Source organism: Zymoseptoria tritici, chromosome 4 (assembly GCF_000219625.1).
Source record: "Zymoseptoria tritici IPO323 chromosome 4, whole genome shotgun sequence".
Classification (NCBI taxonomy): Eukaryota; Fungi; Ascomycota; class Dothideomycetes; order Mycosphaerellales; family Mycosphaerellaceae; genus Zymoseptoria; species Zymoseptoria tritici.
Genome location: NC_018215.1, coordinates 2,656,070 through 2,677,997, shown reverse-complemented (window position 1 = coordinate 2,677,997; position 21,928 = coordinate 2,656,070). Strand labels below are relative to the sequence as shown.

At 47.2% G+C, this 21,928-nt stretch overlaps 3 protein-coding genes across 3 annotated transcripts; 2 read left to right on the top strand and 1 right to left on the bottom strand.

Annotated features, from left to right (window-relative positions):
- Positions 1-180: 180 nt before the first annotated feature.
- On the top strand, positions 181-1,628 carry MYCGRDRAFT_92883 (uncharacterized protein; the record flags this gene model as incomplete). Its single annotated transcript, XM_003853172.1, has 5 exons — positions 181-210; positions 740-835; positions 1,022-1,135; positions 1,319-1,397; positions 1,591-1,628. 5 exons carry the CDS (start codon positions 181-183, stop codon positions 1,626-1,628), a joined length of 357 nt encoding a protein of 118 aa, XP_003853220.1.
- A 961-nt stretch (positions 1,629-2,589) lies between these two features.
- Positions 2,590-3,080, bottom strand: MYCGRDRAFT_92882 (uncharacterized protein; the record flags this gene model as incomplete). The annotated part of the gene is made up of 2 exons (XM_003853118.1): positions 2,590-2,770; positions 2,905-3,080. The coding sequence occupies 2 exons, from the start codon at positions 3,078-3,080 to the stop codon at positions 2,590-2,592; spliced, it is 357 nt and encodes a 118-aa protein (XP_003853166.1).
- A 3,371-nt stretch (positions 3,081-6,451) lies between these two features.
- MYCGRDRAFT_40631 (uncharacterized protein) lies at positions 6,452-6,613 on the top strand (the record flags this gene model as incomplete). The annotated part of the gene is made up of 1 exon (XM_003853173.1): positions 6,452-6,613. A coding segment is annotated over one exon (162 nt), but the record flags the coding sequence as incomplete, so codon positions are not given.
- Positions 6,614-21,928: the final 15,315 nt, after the last annotated feature.

The following is a 21,928-nucleotide window of genomic DNA, read 5'->3' as shown; positions in this document are numbered from 1 at the left end:
GCAACAACGGTCCGACAGCGATTTCCCCGCGAGTAAAGCCGGCAAGCGTGCATCACGCCAACCGCTTACGGCTAGTCTGAGCAAGTTTCCACAACCCCAGACTTCACGACTTCACGTTGAAGCTCCATCGTAGTTGAATCACCCTCACACCTACCCACCTCCCGCTCCTCCACTACTACTATGCCGTCCGACCTCTCCGGCCTCGGTCAAGTAAGTAATCTCCTTCCACCTCGCACTTCACCTGGCTCCGCACGAGAAGAATCACCACCTGCATCGACCTGGACCGACACTACCTTAATGGAAGTCCACACGACCATGTTACCTCATTTCCACTAACATTTCCACACGGCTATGTCAAATCGCAGCGTTGAATGGTAATAGTTTCAACATTTCCTCTCGTTCTTAACAGTGGGCATTTGGTCTAGTGGTATAACTAACAAACTGCTAATAGCAACCGCAACCTCTAACAACTTAACAGCCTGGCCCTCCTGACTCGGAAGTACTTAGTCTTAGGGAGCGACTTGCCTAGGAACAAGCTGCCGACAATGCACGCGGCTACACCTTACGAAAGAAGCGTAAAGCTAACACTACTACCGCTCCGCTCGAAGTCTCTCCTCTTGATGCTAATTACTCTATGTTTAAGCGTCTCGACCGTCTTATGCGCTAGGACTCATTTCTCTACGGCAACCACAACTTCGCACCCGAGAGAATCCGTAAAGCTTACGCTGGCCTCGATTAGTACACCGATCTAGACAGTAAAGGCTTCGACACACTCCGCAAAGACGCACAGGCCAAAGTCCGTTCGAACAGAACTCAGATTAAGAAGAAGATGAAGGTAAGTCTCTCCTCTCCGCCTACTGTTTTTTTGTCCAGGCTTTGGTCTCTGTTTTTTGGTCAGGCTTCGGTCTCTGTTTTTTTTGGTTAGGCTTCAGGCTTGATTCAGCACTTCGGAATATTGCCGCATTTGGAGTTGCGAGTTTGGAGTTGCGAATTAAGGAATGGTATGCTAACTATATAATAGGCGTTCGTTGGCGAAGAGCGCAAGAACAATTTAGCGCTCGTAGGCGCCTCGCGTTCTGGGGCTTTGGCCTATTTTAAAACTCGATTTAATATCGATAACTTCTTCTCGGTCTGGGTAAGCTATAACCTGCAGCACTCCTTAATCCGCAAGACTCCTCAATCCGCAAGACTCCTCAATTCTTAATCCTCCTCAATCCTCAATCCTCAAGACTCCAAGTCAACTCTCGAAGCATCTCCGCAGAGCATCTCCGCAGAGCATCTCGACAGACCGCAGATTAGCTAGCTAACGAGTATATAGACCTACATGAAAGGTTATGTTAACCTCCGAAAGTCCTTCGCAGAGGACAGAGATAGCCTCGCTATTACATTCTGCAAGGGTAAGCTACTAATCCTTTCTTCTTTACTTTCCGAGGCACAGTCGTCCTTGAGACAGAGACAGTCGTCCTCGAGACAGAGACAGTCGTCCTTGAGACAGTCGTCCTTAAGACAGTCGTCCTTGAGACAGTCGTCCTTGAGACAGTCGTCCTTGAGACAGTCGTCCTTGAGACATGCTAACATATATATATATAGACATCTTCGCCGAGTTCGCCGCGGAGATCCACGCGTAGTTCGAGGCTGGTGCCTAGAAAACCAGCGCCGCCAACGACGCCGTTAATGCGGCGATTGTCACTATGTAGTAAGTCTAATACCTGTCCTGTTCTGCGTCCTGCACTTCTAAGTTGAAGCAACCTACACTTAAAGCACTTGAAGCGACGATGGAATTAAAGCAAGATCCTTAGCTAACGTATATATAGCACGGCTCCCAAGTATGCCGACGTGGACAAGGACGAGTTCTTCGTCCTCGAAGACCTAGCTATGGGCTAATATGCTCCAACGGAGGTAACGTATTAATCTATCAATCTATTAATCTATCAATCTATCTACCTCCTCCTCAACTTTACCCTTAGCATCCTTAGCATCCACAGAATGCACAGCAATCAGCGTAAGGTAGTATACTAACATATATATATAGCTAAGAGACCTGTCCGTCCTCGAGCGAATGGACGATACCCCCCTGCCGCTTTCGAAGAAGCAGAAGGCAGCGGCGGCGGCAGCAGCGGCGGCGGCGAGCAACGACGGTTAGTATTATTATCATTATTTACCATATATACGCTGGGCTGTGTGCGGCGTTAGTGTGCGGTTCTGTTCGGAGTTGTGGGAGCATTTAAAAATATATCAAAATATACGCTGGGCTGTGTGCGGCGTGGGCGGCGGTAATGTGCTGGGTGTTCGGTGTTCGGGTTGCGCTCTGCGCATTGCGCATTGCAAATTTTCTTTATATCATCATCAACAAGATGCATTCGACTGACTATCAAACCGTAGGACAACATGTCATTTCAGTCGGCCAAAAGCCGAGTGCTAGTGATGTGTTGTCTTTACAAAGTAGCGTCCTGGAACGACAACGACCACCACTACCCGAACCACCAAGAAACGAAGGACCGATATATCTATACACCGGACAACTAACTCAGTCACAGATCGAACAATTATCGCAGTCGCAGTCGTAGTCGCAGTCGCAAACTTTCCAGGCTACCTAGTCGCAAACCCTCCAATCCTCTTAATCGCAAACCCTCCAACAATCATCTTAATCGCAAACCCTCTAACAATCCTCTTAATCGTAGACTCTGCAAGCCTCTTAATCGCAGACTCTGCAAGCCTCTTAATCGCAGAGCCAGCCGCGGACAAACACATAGCGACTATCGACACAGCGCTAATAACAGCGCTAGCGGCAACCGATTCTACGCCATCAACAAAAGCGCCCGCTAACGTCGACAGTCGACCCTGCATTTCTTGCTAGTAGCCAGCAGTACTCTTAGTAGTACTCGGACGACGACTTGGACGCACAATTCGATAATAGGCGTGAGCGCGGCAATAGCGGCGGACTTTATAAAGGGTTGAATGATAGTCTCGGCAATGACCTCGACGGCGGTTTCGACGGCGGTTTCGACGGCGGTTTCGACAGTGAGCTCGATGGTGTACTTGATAGTGGATTTGATGGCAGGCTCGACGACGAAGGGCATAATCCAGGGTTTGACGATGATAAGATCGGTGACACTGTGATGGAAGACGGGTTTGAGTCTCCTCTACGGCGACCGCCTGTGCAAAGATTCAACAACCGAGGCAGACCGGCACCACTAATGTTTACCGATGGTCGAACGCAAGGTCAACCTGCTGCTGCGTTCGATCGACAGCTTAGCAGTCCAACACCTGCTGCACGGCATGCCTACAATCCTCGGCGTCGTCAGCGTTAAGATTCCATAGACAAGACTTTGTATATAGTCCAGATGTATTGCACACTTCTTACTTAGACTGCCGGTTAGACTAACGGTTAAACCGCGGAAGGTAAGTAAGGTAAAGATGATCCCGTTATGTCAACCTTAGGTGCGACAGCTTGTACTCGAAGGTCATCTACGCCATGTTAAGTCTACGCTATGTCAAGTCTACGCTATGTCAAATCTACGCCACGTTAAGTCTACGCATGAAGTCATCAAGTCTACGTATGAATCGTCATCTCCGGTATACAACAGCAGGCCGAAGACACACACTGCGAGTGCTCGTTGAACTCGATCCTGCATATTAGTATCGAACAGCGGTGCTGCACATAGAACAGAGTAGTAGCAGAACGGACTGCACAGATTTGGACAGCTATAGCTAGATGAACGAGAGCTAGCCACCTACAGCGGAATGGACGGTCAGAACTAGCCACTCTGCCCATAAGCATAGTCTGCAGGACCAGAGTGCCGGCTTCTGGAGGGGAAGCGTGTAGAGCGAGACAGCCAGAGCATAGTCGATAAGTATCCTGCTTCCGTAAACCTGAGGCAATCGATCCTGCCGGTAAGTAGTTAGAGCAGGGTAGTTAGCAAGTATCCTGCTTCCGAGACGATGTGGTTAGAGCGAGAGAGCGAGATGGTCAGCAAGTGTCCTGCTTCCGAGACGGACCTGAAGCAATCGATCGTGCGCGTGAGCGGTGTAGTCAGAGTCGTGCCGGTATGCAGTGTGTTTAGAGCGAGATAGTCAGCAAGCAACGTGCTAGTAAGTCTCGGAGCGAGATAGTTAGTAATAATCTGCTTCCGAGATGGACCTCTTAAGCAACGATCGTCCAGTGTGTTGATCGTCCGGTGTGTTGCGTGCAGGAATCTGCCATTTAGAATCTTGGATATACCCATAAGATAGTCCGCAAGTATCCAGATATACCTATAAGATAGTCCGCAAGTATCCAGATATACCCAGATAGACAGCAAGTATCCTGCTTCCGGTGAGAGACCAAGATAGACAGCAAGTATCCAGATATACCCAGATAGACAGCAAGTATCCTGCTTCCGGTGAGAGACCAAGATAGACTGCAAGTATCTAGATATACCCATGATCTAGTCCGCAAGTATCCAGATATACCTATAATATAGTCAGCAAGTATCCTACTTTCGAGGTGGACTCCTACCAGGTTAACATTGTTCTATGTGTTGTGTGTCCTGCACGTCGCCGCATGCCGGATGCGGTAATTTTGCAAGGGTCGGAGATGGCTCCGCCGCCGCGCTTTCTGTTTGGTGAATTGCTTCCTTCCTGCCTTGCCAGCTAGCTACTTCCTACCCGCTACCTTTCTCTTTATCTTCTTTATCTCATCTTATCCTCGTTGCATACAATTAAGACAACTGGACCTAACTAAACCGAGCGTACGCACTAGTTATGAACCGCAAGTACCTCTATAGCTTCGGTGCCAGCGCAGAGCGCACTATCCGAATCGGAGTTCCTCTACTACTACTACTAGATCCTAAAGGTAGAGACGACGGACCTGCACTAGCATACGAGGACGATAACAGCAGTAGTGTGCCCGAGGGCACGGGTGGACAACAGCCTGGGGAGTTTGGCGCTGCGCAAGAGGAAGAGACGACTGTAGCTGTCGATCCGGCAGAGCTAACTCGACGCCTGCTTTAACAGCTCCAAAGCAACGATAAGGAGTCTGGTGTCTAGGACGTGCAGGACGCAGTCGGCGTTGTCGAGTACGTATAGCGTAATCCGGACTTCCCTGAGAGCGGCAAAGTCGACGATAAGGATAAAGGTAAAGGTGGACGTAAAGGTAATGGTCCGTTTGCCGGTAAGGATAAAGACACCGATCCTGTTATAGAGCCTGGTGATAATATCGAGGGAGACACTAAAGACGAGACGATAACCGACCTACCTCTACCTCTACTACCTCCGCCTCTACCGCTACCGGCTATGCTCCTACCCCCGCTGCCCTCGACCGATATCCTTAGGCTAGATACCTTATGCGCGCTCGATAGCGGTGTTTCTAATAGTACTAGTAAAGTGCGCCTGCTCGAGCTGATGATAGGCATCTGGTCGACATAGTCGCAGATCTTACGCAAGGACTATGCTGCGCTGTATCAAGTAATGCAGGCTAGTAGCATAGATACATCCGGACTCCTAATAACTGTTAATACCCTGAAGAGTATGCAACTCCTCTATCGTCCTGTACATCTATTTACTAACTTCCTGCGCAGGGCACTTAAAAGCCGTCTTGCCGTTGCTAGAGCTTCGTGTAAAGGACATTCCGACTAAGACTAAGAGCCAAGCTACACGCGCAGCAGGCCAGAAGGACACCGAAGATGAAGGCACCGAGCCGCTGTACTTCTTTAATCTATACCAGCTCTTCGCCCGCATTCTTGCGTTAGATATTAGGAAGAAGATGCATGTTAGACTTGGTTGCTTCGTTAACAATTAGATAGAGTTGTAGCAGGCGAGGTGCTGGACTGCATCGATTCGGTCGACCTCCGGCGAGTTTGCGAGATATACACTATCCGCATTAGTATCCGCAACTTAGTCGACATCCGCATCTTAGTCGACCTTATCCTCTGGGCTACTTCTACCTCTGCTACGTCCCTGCAACGCATCCTCCGTCTACAAGGCGAACTAGAAGGACTTCATCGGCACAGTAGGTAGACCTATCTTCCTATCCGACTTTGTGTAGTACAACTGCAACAAATCAGACTGCGTGTGTTACACGCCTAAAGGTTAGGGCCACATTGGGCGTGTTCTAGCCGTTGGCAGGGACTAGCGCGAGGAGCGTAACTACGATGCGCCTCAAGGATTAATTTCTATTAAGATCTAGCCGATGTAGGTAGTTACCAACTTCCCTGCGGACGTGGTTAATGCTATGTAGCCCCGCCCGGCGACTACTATGCTAGAGCTGTTCTTAGTAGAGGGCAAGGACGTCTTCATTCCTAAAGGCAGGGTGCAAGCCTAGACTCTGATTATGCCGGTCGTTCACTACGCTTTCCAGAGCCGAACGCCTCTATTAAGCGATCTACCTCTAATCCTACTCGGAGGGTATGCTGTTATTCGCTGTATTTACGATGTAGACAAGAAGACGATCCGTCTAGTATAGCAAGCCCATCCTATCCGCGGCGAGCTTAAGATCCTGGAGTTCGGTCGCCGCGCACTGCTTGCGAAGTTCGCGTCCGGCTATAAGGTAATGTCGCTGCTATTAACCTGCTTTATCGACGCCTTTAGTCTGTTTCGCAATATAACTCGGTCATTAATGGGTTTCTACTTCTAGCTTAGTGCACTGCCCTTTTAGGAACGCAATCGACAGCCGAACGTCCTGCCGTTTACGCTTGGCCCGCATAGTAGCAACGCCGACGGGATCGTTAGCGCCATCGGTCTATTACTGCGAAGCCTCGACGCCGGTGAGATGATGACTATCAAGACAATAGTGGATGGCGACTCGGAGGTGCACGACGAGCAAGTCATGGTGTGTCCGTACATCATGTACTTCACCGGCGATATGCTACAGCAGCAGGAAAACTCTGGTATGCTCTCGCAGAACGCAGGCATGGGATGCCGCTACTGTATGATCTATAAGGACACCCGCGGCTTTCTCGAGTACGACTTGGTCGAGAATAGTCGCTTCTATTACGAGAACGAGCGTGCCCGTTAACACCTGATGAATTCGCTTAACGACAGGGACTAGAAAGCGATGTAGAGCTCGACCGGCATGAGGATTAAAGCGCCTCTAATCCAAAAGGTGTGCTCGGCTTTGTGCATTATTAATACTCGTTTCCCGGACTGGGCCTACTCGGATTGTAAAGGCCTTTGTGGACTGCTTTACGACCTCTTTATAAAGGCGATCCTTAAGCCTGAAGCAGTTAAGATGTACATCGAGGCGTTGCGCAACTTTCCCTTTCCGCCAGGCTGGAACAAGATCCGCTCGCCTCACTACCTTCTAGCATACTAGCTTGCCGAGCACGCGCGTTAGTTAATCGTCGCTCCGGTCTTAATACGTGTTTGGCTAAAGGATAAGCATCTGAATCCTTATTTCCGCGAGAACGTCAAGAAGGCAATGCCCGAGTTGGCAGAGGAGCTAGCTATAGAGCTAGGTGCTACTTCCGTGGATACCGTCCTATCGTACACCTTGGTCGTCCGCGTTTTCTTAGCACTAGCGCGGTCGAATATAAACATGTCGTCGTATCGAGTAACGGTTTAGGAGCGGACCTCCTTTATAGCCGAGGCGAACAAGCTGCGAGACCTCTTCTAGGGACTGCATAAGGCATGCGCTCTGGCATCGATTGACAACAAGAAGAGCCGCACTGTAACTCCAGTTCGCTCCCGCGCAGGATCCCGTGCGGCGACTCCAGCAGTAGGATCTCGAGCGCCATCGCCAGCTCCGGGATAGGCTGGACCGTAGCGCATGACCACCCGCTTAATTCAATATCGCAAGGACACTTACCGGCCAAACGTCCACACCGGCTTGCACTATGCCGACGTTTTCGCTAAGATTAGCAGTCCAGCCCACGCTAGCACGATTCCTAGAGAGACTAAACACAAGGACTTAAAGCAAGCGATCCTCGGCACTAACCTCCAAAACCCCGAGCGTGACCTGTTGCAGAGAGCTGCGATTATTACGTCGCTCCGCCTTGTCCTCTAGAATAGATATCTAGATTTCCTAGAAGTTACGACGGCTCTAAAGAAGATCCGCGATAACTGTCTACTGCTGTTCGAGGGTGTGCTTCTAAAATCCGATAAGCTTGCGGCTGCTGCTGCTGCTAGTGCAGTCGCGACTGTTTAAGCCGGCGCCGTAGTGTTGTCGACAGCTAACAATCAGCGACACATTAACCCTAAGGTAGCCGAGCGTATATCGCAGGACTTCTGTCGTTTGTCCCTTAAGCTCCTGGTGTCGATGAAGAAGGTGAACGACACAATGAAGCGTCAGATCGTTAAGGCGTACGCAGACTACGATAAGCCCGGTCTAACGATTATCGATAACCTCGCAATTAAGTGGTAGAAGCAGCTAATCTTCGAGGATCCTAATACGTAGCGGCATACGGTGATCCGCCGTAGCACCTTTGTGCGATATGGACCGGATCTAACCAAGATTGGCTACATTAAGGGCCTCTTTACCTACGCCTTCGGTAGAGCTTCCGAGCCCTTCTAATTTACCTTAATTACGCCAGTTCGACCGAGGCTGATTCCTGGGTCGTTTCTAGCTCAGCCTGCGTTAGATGTAGTCCTTAAACTAGACCTCTACCAGCTCGGTCGAGAAGACGAGGTTGTTGCACTGCCGATGCTTAGGAGCGAGCAGCTTTAGATGGTGCCGTTCGAACGCAAGGGCGGTCTACGCATTAAGAGGATCCTAGCGAAGACGGACCTAACAGCCGACACCGAGTTGTTCTTCGTTAACTAGGACGTGCAGTTCTTGTGAGGTATGAACAGAGTGCGATTGTTACTCGAATGCTGCTAACCACGTCCAGCTTTACAGTGGACTTCGAGAGCAGATCAGAGCAGTGTACGTCCGTCCGTCTGTCGTGGCGACAATAATCCATGCTGACAGTCTCGAACTATAGCTGTTGTGCCGGACGGAAGTATTCAGCGCAAGCAATGTGAGTCCACCGAATGACTGCCTTGCGTAAAGAAGCTGACGACGGTCTTGCAGTCTCGAGCGAGCGCACAATCGCCAATACCAGTGTACGTCTTGCCGGCAGTATGCAGACTGGAGTTTGTACAGATGCTAATCACCTTGCTTCTAGTTCTTTCAGTCCTTCTGCAGCATTTTCTCCATAGTGTACGTTGCCTGCTCTTCAACCTTCGTCGTCGAAGCTGTACTAATCTTCTCCCGCACCTTAGATACACCGGACAGGACAGCCTCTTTCGAGCATTAGGCATTCAGCGCTCTTCGGTTTTGCACGTATGTTAACCTGCTATATCTGCCCTCCCCTTCTCAGCTAACTACAACAATCGCAGTTCTTTCTTGTTATCTTCCCGCAAGCAGCACTTAGGTAAGCTCTGCACTACCGCATCCATAGACTGCTTTTGCTGACGCCGTAGGTTGTCGCAGATCGGTCCCACCTTAGGGCATGCAGGATTCAGGATGCAGATACCCGTGCTGTCGACCAAAAGTGTAGGCGGCTTATGCAAACTCCCGTCTGATCCTTGCTAACCTGAGATGTACAGTTCTTTTCTATGTTTTCCATCTTTTCCAGGTTTCGCGGCGAGCGCACGAGCGAACGAGCGATGATACGACCGACGGGACTCCAGACGAAACGAGCGAGCGAGCGACCGGCCGATCGAGTTGTTCACCGAGGAGGATGGGGCTAACTGCGATGGAGTTGGATTGTAGGTGTCGGATGTTGAGATGGTAAGAGGTGACGATGGATTCGAAGGTGAGGTGGCAGCTCCATAGCAACCTGAACCTCGGTCGTTTCTACGTTAACTGCCACCACTTCGCCTTTACCACCACCACTCTCGACACAGATGGCGGTCGCATTAGGCGGGTGTTTCTTTGTTAGATGGTTTGGTGTACAATGCAATCAATTGTGCGCTGAACCAAGCCTGAACCGAGCCTGAACCTGTGTGAACCCGAGCCTGTATTAGGCTACCCTGTGTATTCGCTGACTACGAGTAACCAGTTGCATGTATACGTAGTTGTGCTGTATACCTGGATATTACATATAACTGCAGGTGCACCGGTGTGGTTGCAGGTATACGGGTTACTCGCATACTGCAGTATGTACTGAACGCAATAACCGCTTAGCCTCATAACCGCTTATTGCAACACCTGAGTACAACGTCACTCCCTTCTCACAAACAACCGCTAACAACGACACCTGAGTACGACGTTACTCCCTTCTTGCGAACAACCGCTGACCGCAACACCTAGAGACAAGCGTTACTCCCTTCTTATACACAACCGGTTACAAAACGCAACCTGGTGAGCACCAGGTTGCGATCAACAACCAGTTTCCAAAATTAGCGGGATTTTATTAGAAAAAATTTCTACTAACAAGCCTGGGGGACACCGCTAAGGTCCCCTACACTCGAAATATTCCCTATTTAGGGCATTGCATAAGGAAGGTTTACAACCCGTACTATAACACTTTAACAGACGGCCGAACAGACTGCACCTTCACGCGGTGGCCGTCGTAAGTACCTTCCTTAGAAGGGAAACCAAGACAGTCTGGAAGAAACCTCCTCGAAAACCTCTCGAAATCCGCCCGAAATCCTTCTCGAAATCCGCCTCGAAACACAAGCTACAGAACAACAGCACGATTCGAACGAATAGCTCTCTACGCTACGAACAAGAAGAAGAAGAAGAAGAAGAAGAGGCAGTCCACTCTGTCCTATACGCGCACCTCCTCGAAATCCGAATCGAAATCGCATGTTATACATGCACTTCAAAGAGCTGGAACTCGGTGGAATCTACAACTCTGCGATTAACCTGCGTAGCTGTATGCGTTTGGAAGCGGCATACAGTTCTACAAAGGCATATTAAGGACAAGAGAAGACAGCGGGTTAGATAGCTGCTTGCGTAGCTGCTTGCGCAGCTACGTCGCTCCTGCACTGCTTTTTGCACTGCAATGCATTTCCTCTCTCTTTCGAATTCGCAGTGTGTGTGCGAAGCGGAAGGATCCGCTGAAAATTCTGCAAAAAGCTTGGCGCGAAAATTCTGCAGCCCCGGCTGCAGACAACGACATAGCGGAAGGATCCGCTGAAAATTCTGCAAAAGCTTGGCGCGAAAATTGCAGCCCCGGCTACACGACACTCGTTGGATTTCCTTTGTTTTGCGCTGCTTTTAAAGTCCTTTGGCATTTTGCCTTAGGCACGGGGTTTCCCCTAAGGTCAAAGAATACCGAAAGAATTTGATTGTAAATAGATCTACTGCCTTGCTTACAAGGCCGTCCTATATAGTCTTGGACTCCGAAAGGACGTAAATGGAACAAACAAACAAAACAAACAAACAATAACACTTTAACACACTACAACACAACTAATACGCTGCCGATTCGGACGCCGTGTAGCCCGTTTAAAAGCCCTCGACGAGAGCTTTTATTCTAGCTATTAAACGCCTGATTTGGTCGAATTTTAAAAGAGCTAAAGGCCAAACAAGAGCAGTGTTCCTAGGATACACAAATATATATATATACTTAGTTTTCTCTACACTAGAGTTACCTGTTGTCCTACGCCGCCGAGAGAGGAAGCTAAAGGAGTAGTATAGTTTAGTAAGGACGAATTTGCACCTCTAGGGATTAGAGTAGTAGTACTAGCTATATAGCTAGATACTCTATATAGAGTATAGGCCTACCTTTCCCTAGAGACAAAGGTTGTCCCGAACCTACTACGGCTACCCGCAGAACGCCTCTAAAGCCTGCTATAAAGACGTACGTTACTACAGGCTAGAGTACTTCCTAGAAGCAGAGGTATATTTATATATCTCTTCTCTCCTCTTTAAAGTATACCTTCTCCTATACTCCTACTTTATATAGTAGGGAGAAGAGTGCCCTAGTATCGTAAGTAGGCTAGGACCCGAACGCGATTAGAAATAGAGACGAATAAGCAGCCCTCTCGGCGTAAGACTGCTAAGCCTCTTTTTAAACAACAAACAATAATAACAAGACAATGTCTACCGAGACGGAAATAATAGACGCAAGCTTAGCCCCTTAGACTCTAAAAGCTACGGCTAGAGGGGACGAGGAAGTTACGTTTAAGTCTCTTAAAACCCTGCCGTTACCGAAGGAACTACTAAAAAGAACCGGCATTCCTTTCCTACCTAGGAAAAGGCAAAACCCCTTCGAATTTAATAGCTCCCCGACTCGTAGCCCTTCTCTCGGAAAGAAACAAACACTCTCTCGCACGCCCGCGAACGAGAAGATCCTACAAGCCCGACAGCTACTAATCGAAGCAGCGGGGGATCTAGGCGGGTTTCTAGAAGAACAAACCTAGGTTCTCGACCTTCTCGAAGTCTTTCGGCACTTTACCGAGTATATAGATTTTAGGATAACGTCCTAAATCCTCGTAAAGCAAGTCTCGAACCTAGAAACGACAATAAAGAAACTAGCAGCATAGGCAAAGAAGCCTACTTTCGCAAACGTTGTTAAGGGAGATAGCGGATCCGCTACCTCTACCTCTACCTCCTCGATAACAAAGACAATATAACAACAACAACAATAACAACAATAGTAGACGACCGTCTCCTAGAGGGCTAGCAAGCCGAAAGAACAAGTAGAACCGATGCCTCTTATCCTTGTACTAAAGGATAAAGAGAAGGAACTCGACTAGATCGCAACCCGAGACAAAATTAACGACGCTCTTAAAGGCGAAGACTAAGAGCTAGCTATCCTTGCGATAAAGAAATTAGTTCGGGGTAATATTATCCTAAACTTTGCAACAGAGAAAGCCTGCTAACGAACGATCGATAGCCTTACTAAGGTTACCGATATCGTAGGCGAGGTATAGGTAATAGAGGACTCTCTCTAGCACAAGGTCGTAGTCTACGGCGTCTCGACTGCGAACTTTAATACGCTAACAGGCCTATAGGACATTTAACGAGAAATTAAGACCTTTAATAGAGGTCTTAAACTCGTAGGTACCCCAATTTAGCTAACAAACGAAGAGAGAAGAAGGACTCTTACTAGGGCGACAGTTCTAGTAGGTTTTACTACCGAGGAGGAAGCAAAAAGGGCTATTTAAAACCGTCTATATATAGGCGCGGACAGCCTAAGAGTCGAGAAGGCGAAGGATCGTATATAACAGAAAGGGAGGCCCCTAGAACGTTCTATATATTAGAACACTCTCTACGGATTTTCTATGTTAATCTTAACCGATCTATCGAGGCTATAGAGTCTACCTTAGACGTCGCGGTTAAGCAGAAAGCCGACCTTCTACTAGTCTAGGAACCGTGGACTATAGAAGACCCGATAATAGGCTACAAAGAGACAAGATCTATCGCATACCGGGATTACAACTAGCTATTCCTAACGACTACGGATTCGACGATCCGGCTAAGAACAATGCTATATATTAGCACAAGACTTAACGTTAATATCTCTCCTATTTTATTAGACGATAGCGACATACTTTCCTTTGTTATTTTAGACAAGAAGGGCAACAAGATCCAGATAGTTAATCTCTATAACGAGAAGGACCTTCGGGATACCGAGAACCCGCAAAACCGACTGTAGTGGGGAATATCGCACTGTCACGTGCGGTCTGTATCTAGCTTCAGCTTCGTGTGCAGGTCGGAGGATTATTAAGACACCGACCTACAGAGGAACAGGACACCGACACTAGCACCTCCGGAAGGGCCTTCGACACGCACACGAGGCCCAATAGTACAGAGCACTTAATACTACCTCTTTTGCCCCCTATACCTTTTACTCTAATTATATAGTTTACCGCCCTTTTTGCCCCCTATGTTACTCTATACGTCCGCACTGCTACTATCCGCGGGAGATCGGAACCTTTGGAAGTTCCCCCCTCACATTTTGGTAGACGATATAAGACTCCTTCCTTCGCGAAAGCGGAGAAGGAGGATATATAAAGGGTAGGCAGTAGTGCGGAAGTGCGGAGCAGCTACGACCTCGACAATAGCGCCAGTCGCCTTACGAGTACTTACGACGCATACGACGAATACCCTCCCTCGAAGAAAGGATTACGATATACCTCTGCCCCTTAGCTAGGGCAGTAGGCTTAAGTACCTAAGTTTAAAGTCCAAGTTTAAAATACAAAGTACCTTAATGCACAAATCGCTGTGTGCACATTACTAGATCTACTACCGAATACACCCTAAATACACGAACATACGAACATACATACACATTCCCTATACCCTACCGAGCTGCACACCCTACGCCGAGCAGCTCGTCGATACAGCCTAAGAAGGAGAAGGAAGAAACTAAGGGAGCAAAAGATTACATAAAAAAGGGACACTAACATCGTATAGAGGCTCGGTATAAAGCGCTCTCGCACTAATGCATGCAACCGCGCTACCGGACTCGGATGTACGCCCTTAAGGCGCGACGCTATAGCGGAGAGCATATCGACTATAATAGACGCGATTTAGGGTAAAAACAAGCCTCCTAGGGCCAAAATCGTACTGCTATAGCTTTTCCTATGCCCGACTACCTGCCGGTAAAGGTAAGCAAGACGAGCGGCGACCGCATTTCATCTCTTGTTTGGCGGCCCGCAGTGCCCTACATACTCCGAAAAAGAAGGACGAGCGAGTAAATATGCCCCCTTAAGTACCTGGAATATCGCACCGGTCGCGGTAAAAGTTATAGTAGACATAATAGACATTAGAGATTATCGCTCCTATACCTATACGAACGACTACGCTACCGAGCTTAGCTGCACGCCTTTAAAACGCGACACTACTACAGAGATAATACCGACTCTAGCAGATACAAAATAGGGTGAAAACAAGCCTCCTAGGGCCAAAATCGTACTACTATGGCTTTTCCTATGCCCGACTACCTGCCGAGGCAGGTAGGCTAGGCGTACAGCACAAACCCTATGCGGGGCGCTCGTGAAGAAAGGAAAGAGAAACAGGGTAGAAAAAGAGCCCTCTAGTACCTAGAAAACTTCACCGACCGCTATAGTAGCTATAATAGACATACTAGATATTAGAGAATACTCGGTTACGTAAGCTGTCCCGCGCTCTCGATAGAATGGCCATAAGAAACGAGACTAACTAGCTATTATAGCGTAGGCGTCGCGAATACCCTAAGAAACGTCGCCCTATCGCACCGATCGTCCGACTGCTCCTCGGTGTTGCTTTCCGAGGCAATAGCGGATAATATCGCTACGAACCCGGCACTGGAACTAGGGAGCATATAAGCCCTGCCTAGATCTACCGACACTAGGTTCTCGGTACGAGAATGCGATATGTAGTTCTCGGCTCTAGCTGGCTAGAACAGTCTAAGAGGTGCGACCTTTTAAGGACGCGATATTTCCTAGACTAAATTAGGAAGAGGGTCTGGTAAACAAATAATACCGAGCTACGGACCCTAGACGCATCCCTAGTCCTTATTTCCCTACCCTAGATTCTTCTACACCGCACGAGGAGCGATCCCGCCTTATTCTCGAGTTTCTGGATACTTAGCCGTCCTACGTGCCCGGAACGTACAATTACACCCTACCCGCACTAAGGAGACTATCGAATATAGCCCTAGACTATGTGTAAACAGCATAATTAGCTATAGTGCACTACTAGCAGTAATAATGTTTCCTAGACTAATAGTCTAGCAAACCCTTAAGAGCTTTAAATAGCCTACTCCCGCCGCACCGGTATAGACGACGACTTACTAACCTTTTCCTATATACCTTCCGAACACGTATCTGCACTCCTTACTTCCTATTTCCCTATTTGCAACACTAAGCTGCATATCGCTATTACGATGTCTTCTAATAACACTCTTAACAACGGCCCGGACGGACCCTCCCGTCGTAGCTATCTTAATACTCCCTCGGAGATTCTCCGCAATACCCTAAGCACCGGCGAGGCTTCCGGAACTAATAGCCCTATCTAGGCACCTTCCGATGCTCGCGCCTTCCGCGATAGCAATAGGATTCTATTAGCTCGCTTTACGACTAATTCGACTAAAGGGTCGACTAATAAGGCTCTCCCTTAAGCCGAAGGGATTGCTGCTACAGCGACCTATAGTACAGTTCCCGCTCCCTAGCCTACTAACATAAACATCGCAGATCTTATTACTACCCTTACCGCAGCTACTTATAACAATAGAGCCCCTACTTACTATAGTCGCGTACCCTTCCCTAGAGAGCCTAGTACTCTATCCTTCGACGGCAAGGATGCCTCGACTTTCTTCTAGACTATAGCCGACTTCTTCGATTCGTACTTTAAAGGTCTACGCACTCCTATTAGTAAAAGGATCCGACTTGCTGCTCGACACTCGGTACCGGATGTTTAAGCTTAGCTCGAGAGTCTTTTAGGCTTTAACAGCGAAAACTACGAAGCTTTTAAGGAAGAGGCTCTTTCCTACTATCGGTGCTATAATAGCTAGGTGTATAAGTATAGCCTCCCTTTCCTCGAAGAGCTGTGCGCAAAGGAAAGAGTCTAGGATATCTCCGGACAGAAGGATAACCTACGTTAGTATGTTATAACGTTTAAAGCGGTCTCGAAAAGGATACCTCTTAAACAGTGCAATAAAGTCGCTCGATACTACCTCTTCCTTAAAGGCTTGCCCTCCGAGGTAGGACAGGAAATTATAAACAAGCTCGAAGTAGACGTCTCGAACCTAGCCTCCTATACTTAGCTTCCTCTATTATACGATACGACACTTAAGTACGTTACAAGCCGCATAGCTTACTAGGAGTTGTATAGCAAGGGCAAGAGCCAGGTTACTAGCTAGCTTGTTAACTAGACTAAGAAGAGGTATCCGAAGCTAGATATATCGAACGATAGAGTCTAGTCGTTACGCGTACTAAAAGAGAAGCTGCCGGATATAGAGGACCTGTCTAAAAAGCTTTCTAAGATAACTATTGCTAAGATTAAGCGTATAAGAGCTAAGAGAAGTGCACGTATAGCTATTAATCTACTAGGAGACTTTCCGAAGTCTTATATAGCTACGCTACATACCGATAACACCCCTAATTCTCCCGAGTACTACTTATACAATGTCGCTAGACCTAGACTAGTGCCCTATTAGTCGTCTAGTAGCTCGAACCCCTTCTACTAGGAAGCCTCTAAGTATATATGCTTTTATTGCTTTAAACCTGGTTATAGTATTTACAAATGCAAGTATATGAACTACCTCCTAAGTGCGGGCTAGACATACCGCGATAGTAAAAAGAAGTAGTATATCGGACGAGAAGGTAATATTAACAGACGAAAGGTGTAGTTTAGGAACTAGCCGGATTAGCCTAAGCTCCGGATAATAGCTCCCGCTATCGAGAAAGCATAGGGAAGGGCTATTACTTAGCCTGCCGATGCGAATCTCGAGGATACTAAGAAGTACTAGCTAGCTTATAAACTACCTATAGCTGCCTTTGCTCCTCGGACATATATACCGAGTACACCTCTTAACCCGGCACTTGTTCCTAGCCCTGTTCTACCGACCTCGAAATCTGCATTCTCGTTACTAGCTTAACCTAGTTACCTAGGCTAAGGCTTAGGTCCCCCTATAGGACCCGTACTAGCAACGAACATAAATAGAAACTAGTGCAATATCGTCGCTAGAAGTGCGGTTCCTAATAATCTAGTATACATTAATAAGCGAGACCCTCGTGCCCCCTATATAAATTAGATCCGTACTAACTCTCTATCTACGAACGCTGCGATTAGGCTAACGAGCACGACTAAGGGAAAGGAGCCAGCCGCCAAGCCGAGCAATAATACTAGCCGTATTATAAAGCTAAAGAAGATAGTGTCTATTAAGATCGATGCCCGCAAGATCCCTAATACGGAAGAGTACATAAAGGTAGTCGAAGAAGGCTCGCAGTCGATATAGGGCACTCTTACTAGTAATAGTACATTTAACACCGGTAACTAGCTGCAGTCCGCAAACGACAGCCAGACCTAGGACCCTACTAGAAGCATAGACCTAGATCCTACCCCTCCTTCTTAGGGCTTCGTTAACCCCCCGCTACTAAAGAAAAAGAAGAACTAGAAGCCTGCTACGACTAGAAAGGGTGCTTAGAGAAGGGACATTTACCTTCGAGAGCGACTTAATATAGAAAAGGTGCTACTCGACAGGATACTAGCGTAGCCGTCTAATATCCCTATTAGGGAGCTTCTCGCTACCTCGCCTGCCGTAGCTAGGGGACTTCTTAAGCGCTATGCTTAGAACTAAGAAGACGTCGCAATAGCTGCTAAGGAAGCCGGGCTGTCGATTATCGTTAAGGAGGACAACATTGCTACTACTGCAGCATACTAGTACGATATAGACGAGCCGCTTCGTTCTTATAGGGTACGAGTCGAGTTTGAACTTAGCAGTGCTACTGCTAAGTACATCCTGCCCTCTAGATTTTATATACGTAATAGGTTCGTAGAAGAGATAGAAGACGATAACCCTGCTTTCCTCGGTCCTATAGTTAAGGAGCTATATGTTACGATGCCCCCGAGACTAATATAGGACCTGTACGAAGACCCTAAGGACGCGAGGTTGTCCTTTAACGACCGAGACTATGTTATTGTACCCTCGCCTGTTGTAGAATGCATTATCGGTCCAAAACGATATAGGGAGCGTCGTACTATAATTAACGAGGGATCTAAAGGGAATATTATAAGCTAGTCTATAGTAAAGCGAGCGGGTGTTAGTATACGCACCTGCCGGCTAATATAGATAAATACGGTTAGTAGCTATACGGATTTCCTAGGTATTGTAGAGCAGGTACCGATCAAGGTTATAGGAGTTCTTACCTACTCGTCGTTTCTTATTACACAGACTGCACCTTTCCTTCTCGGCCGACTATAGACTAGACAGGTGCGGCTTAGATCTATAAACTGCGACAACGGGTCCCTCGAGTGTACAATTACGACACTAGATAGAACAACGATTACCTTTACTAGAGTTAAGGGATACGGAGATAGGTACGGTCCGACCGAGGCATTTTATACGACTAAGCCCAAAGGATCAGGAAACGAGTAGGCTGCCGACACCCCGGTAACGCGGTAGTATTATTTAACTATCCGGAGGATTACTTACAGTCGTCCGGAACGAGACTACTAGTCGAAGTCGACCCGAAACCTTTCCTAGACCCTAGGTCTAGCAAATATTTCCTTAGTACCTAGGATAAAGTAAGGGCTTAGGATAAGTTCCGGACTATTACCTCGACAAAATACACCCTTAATCCCTCGGATATAGTCTAGGAAACTACCTTACAAGCTCGAGTAGCATCGCTACTTGTTAAGTAGGCGGATATTCTCTAGTTAGATTATCTCTAGCGTAAAGCGGAATAGGAGGTAGGATCCGCTCCGAATGCATACACTATATACAAACGTAAGGCGGACAAGATTAGACCCGTTAATAGTAGTATTTACGACACTAGTAGCAAGCCCCCTAGTAGTACTTTTAACTAGCGGCAGAGATGTCTTAAAAATAAGGCTAAACTTATACCGAGCACGCACCCCTAGGATAATAAGTACCTTATCCCTAAGTTTTCCGACATCGAGAAGGGTTCGAGACTTACCCTTAAACGCATAAACAGCTTTAAGACTATAATCGAACTAAAGCCGAAAGAACTCGAGCTTTTTTATGCCTATCTCTTCCGACGAGAGAAGTCTCTTGCTTAGGATTTCTTATATATCGGTCGCCTTAACGAGGATGTTTCCCTACTAGTAGAGATCCGTACGATTCCGTATAAGGCCTGGTAATATAAGAACTTCCCTATCCCCGCAGCCCTCGAGAAGGTAGTAATACAGATAGTTAGTAAGCAAGCCCGCAATAGAGTAATCGAGCTATCCTATAGTGCATACCGGAACCCCTAGTTTATTATGCAAAAGAAGCCAGACAACCTAAAGCTACTAAAAGCTAAGGACCCTATACTAGAAGGGGAGCGTATCTAGGAAAAGAAGGAGGAGAAGAAGTACCGACTTATTAACTTAGCTATAGAAGTAAACCGTGTTACGCTAAGGGATGCTAACATACTACCGGACGTAAACTCCTTTTCCGCAGACTTTGTAGGGTGCACTACTACCTCGCTTATAGACCTCTTCTCTAGATACGACCAAATACCCCTAGCCGAGCACTATTAGGACCTTACCTCCTTTTATATACTACTCGGGCTATTTAGGCATATAGGGATTCCTATAGGCGGAACGAATTCGGTCGCTTAGTTCTAAAGGATTATAACTACTATCCTTTAGGAGCACATAAATTACCGAGCTCGCCCCTTTCTAGACGACATTAGAGTTAAAGGTCTACGCACTACGTACGATAACGAGGAAACCGAGCCCGGCATCCGACGTTAGGTTGCTAAACATATTACGAACCTTAACGTAGTCCTTGCTAACATTAAGAGAGCCGGACTTACTATATCAGCTCTTAAGTCGCGATAGTTCTCGGCAGGGGTACTAATTGTCGGGTACGTTTATAATGTGCATAGCCGTTACCCTAATAAAGCACGAGTCGTTAAGATTACCGAGTAGCCTGCTCTAGACAACCCTAAGGAGGTTCGAGTATTCCTAGGCGTAGTCGTGTACTTCCGCATCTAGATTAAGAAGTATGTATAGGTATTAGCTCCGCTATACAATCTACTAAAGCCTAATGTTTGCTAGTGTTAGACCGCCGAGCATAACGCATCGATAGAGAAATTAAAGAAGGCTCTCGTTACTATACCGGCTCTTAAGACTATAGACTACGTTTCGGGAGGACAGATTATCCTTGCTGTTAATGCATCCGGGGATAGGTTCGGAGTAGTCCTTATGTAACGAGATGTCGACAACTACAAGACAAGACACCTATCTCGTTATAAAAGCAGCATCTAGAAGCCGAACGAGCGAAAGTTCGATGCTAGGAAGCTTAAGTGTCTTAGTGTTTTAAAGGCATTAAAGAAACTAAAGCACTATCTCTACAGTGTTTACTTCCTGCTTAAGCTAGATGCGAATACTCTAGTCTATTAGTTAAACCGACTACTAACCGACTTGCCTAACGTAGTAATAACAAGGTGGCTTTTATAGATACGACTGTTTAATTTCGATGTAAAGTATGTTCCCGGCCGACTGTATACTGCTGCAGATGCGCTGTCTCGACGACCGCGTACTTAGTCCGATAACATTAACAAGGAGCATAAGTAGGACTACGAAGAAATAATTAATAGCACGCTATATGTAGTGTACGCGAATTGTATCGAGGCCGAAGAGATTACCCCTAATCTAAAAGAGGAACTTGTTCGGAATAGTATTAACGGCTTCCTCTCGGACTTCTACCGCGATATAATATACTACCTCCTAACCCTTCGACGACCGGTAGGAGTAAACAGGAACAGCTAGTATGCCTTTAAGAAACAGGCATCTCGCTACCTAGTTAGGGAGCGCTGCCTATAGTATTAGAAAAGAATTAATAAGCTGCTATATAGAGTTATCGACAAGGAGACTAAGCAGAAGTCGATTATCCGTACCCTCTATAGGGACCCTACCTCTGGCTATAGAGGGCGTAAAGGGACCTATATAAAGATCGCTTGTCGGTATTACTAGCAGGGACTATATAAGTAGGTCCGAGATTTCGTCGGAAAATGCCCTAAGTGTCTTCTTCGATCGTCCGGACTAGCGAGTATATCGGAACTGCACCTAAGATAGAACAGCTATATTAGCGAGTCGTAGCATGTAGACGTTATTTATGTCGATAGCTCCGGAAGCATTATTATAGCTAGGGAGTCTCTCTCTAAATAGCCGGAAGGAAGGATCGTAAATAAGGGGCAGAATCAAGGTATAAGCTTAAAGCAGGTCGCGAAGTTTCTTTTTAAGGACGTCTTCTTACGCACTAGAGCCTATAACCGGATCTTCTTTAATAGAGGGCCTAAGAACTACGGCGATATACCTTAACTACTAGCTTAAATAGATACAAACCTTAGTCGTATGTCCGCCTACTACCCTAAAGCGAACAGTCTAGTCGAGCGTAGATATCCTAACATCCTAGACGTC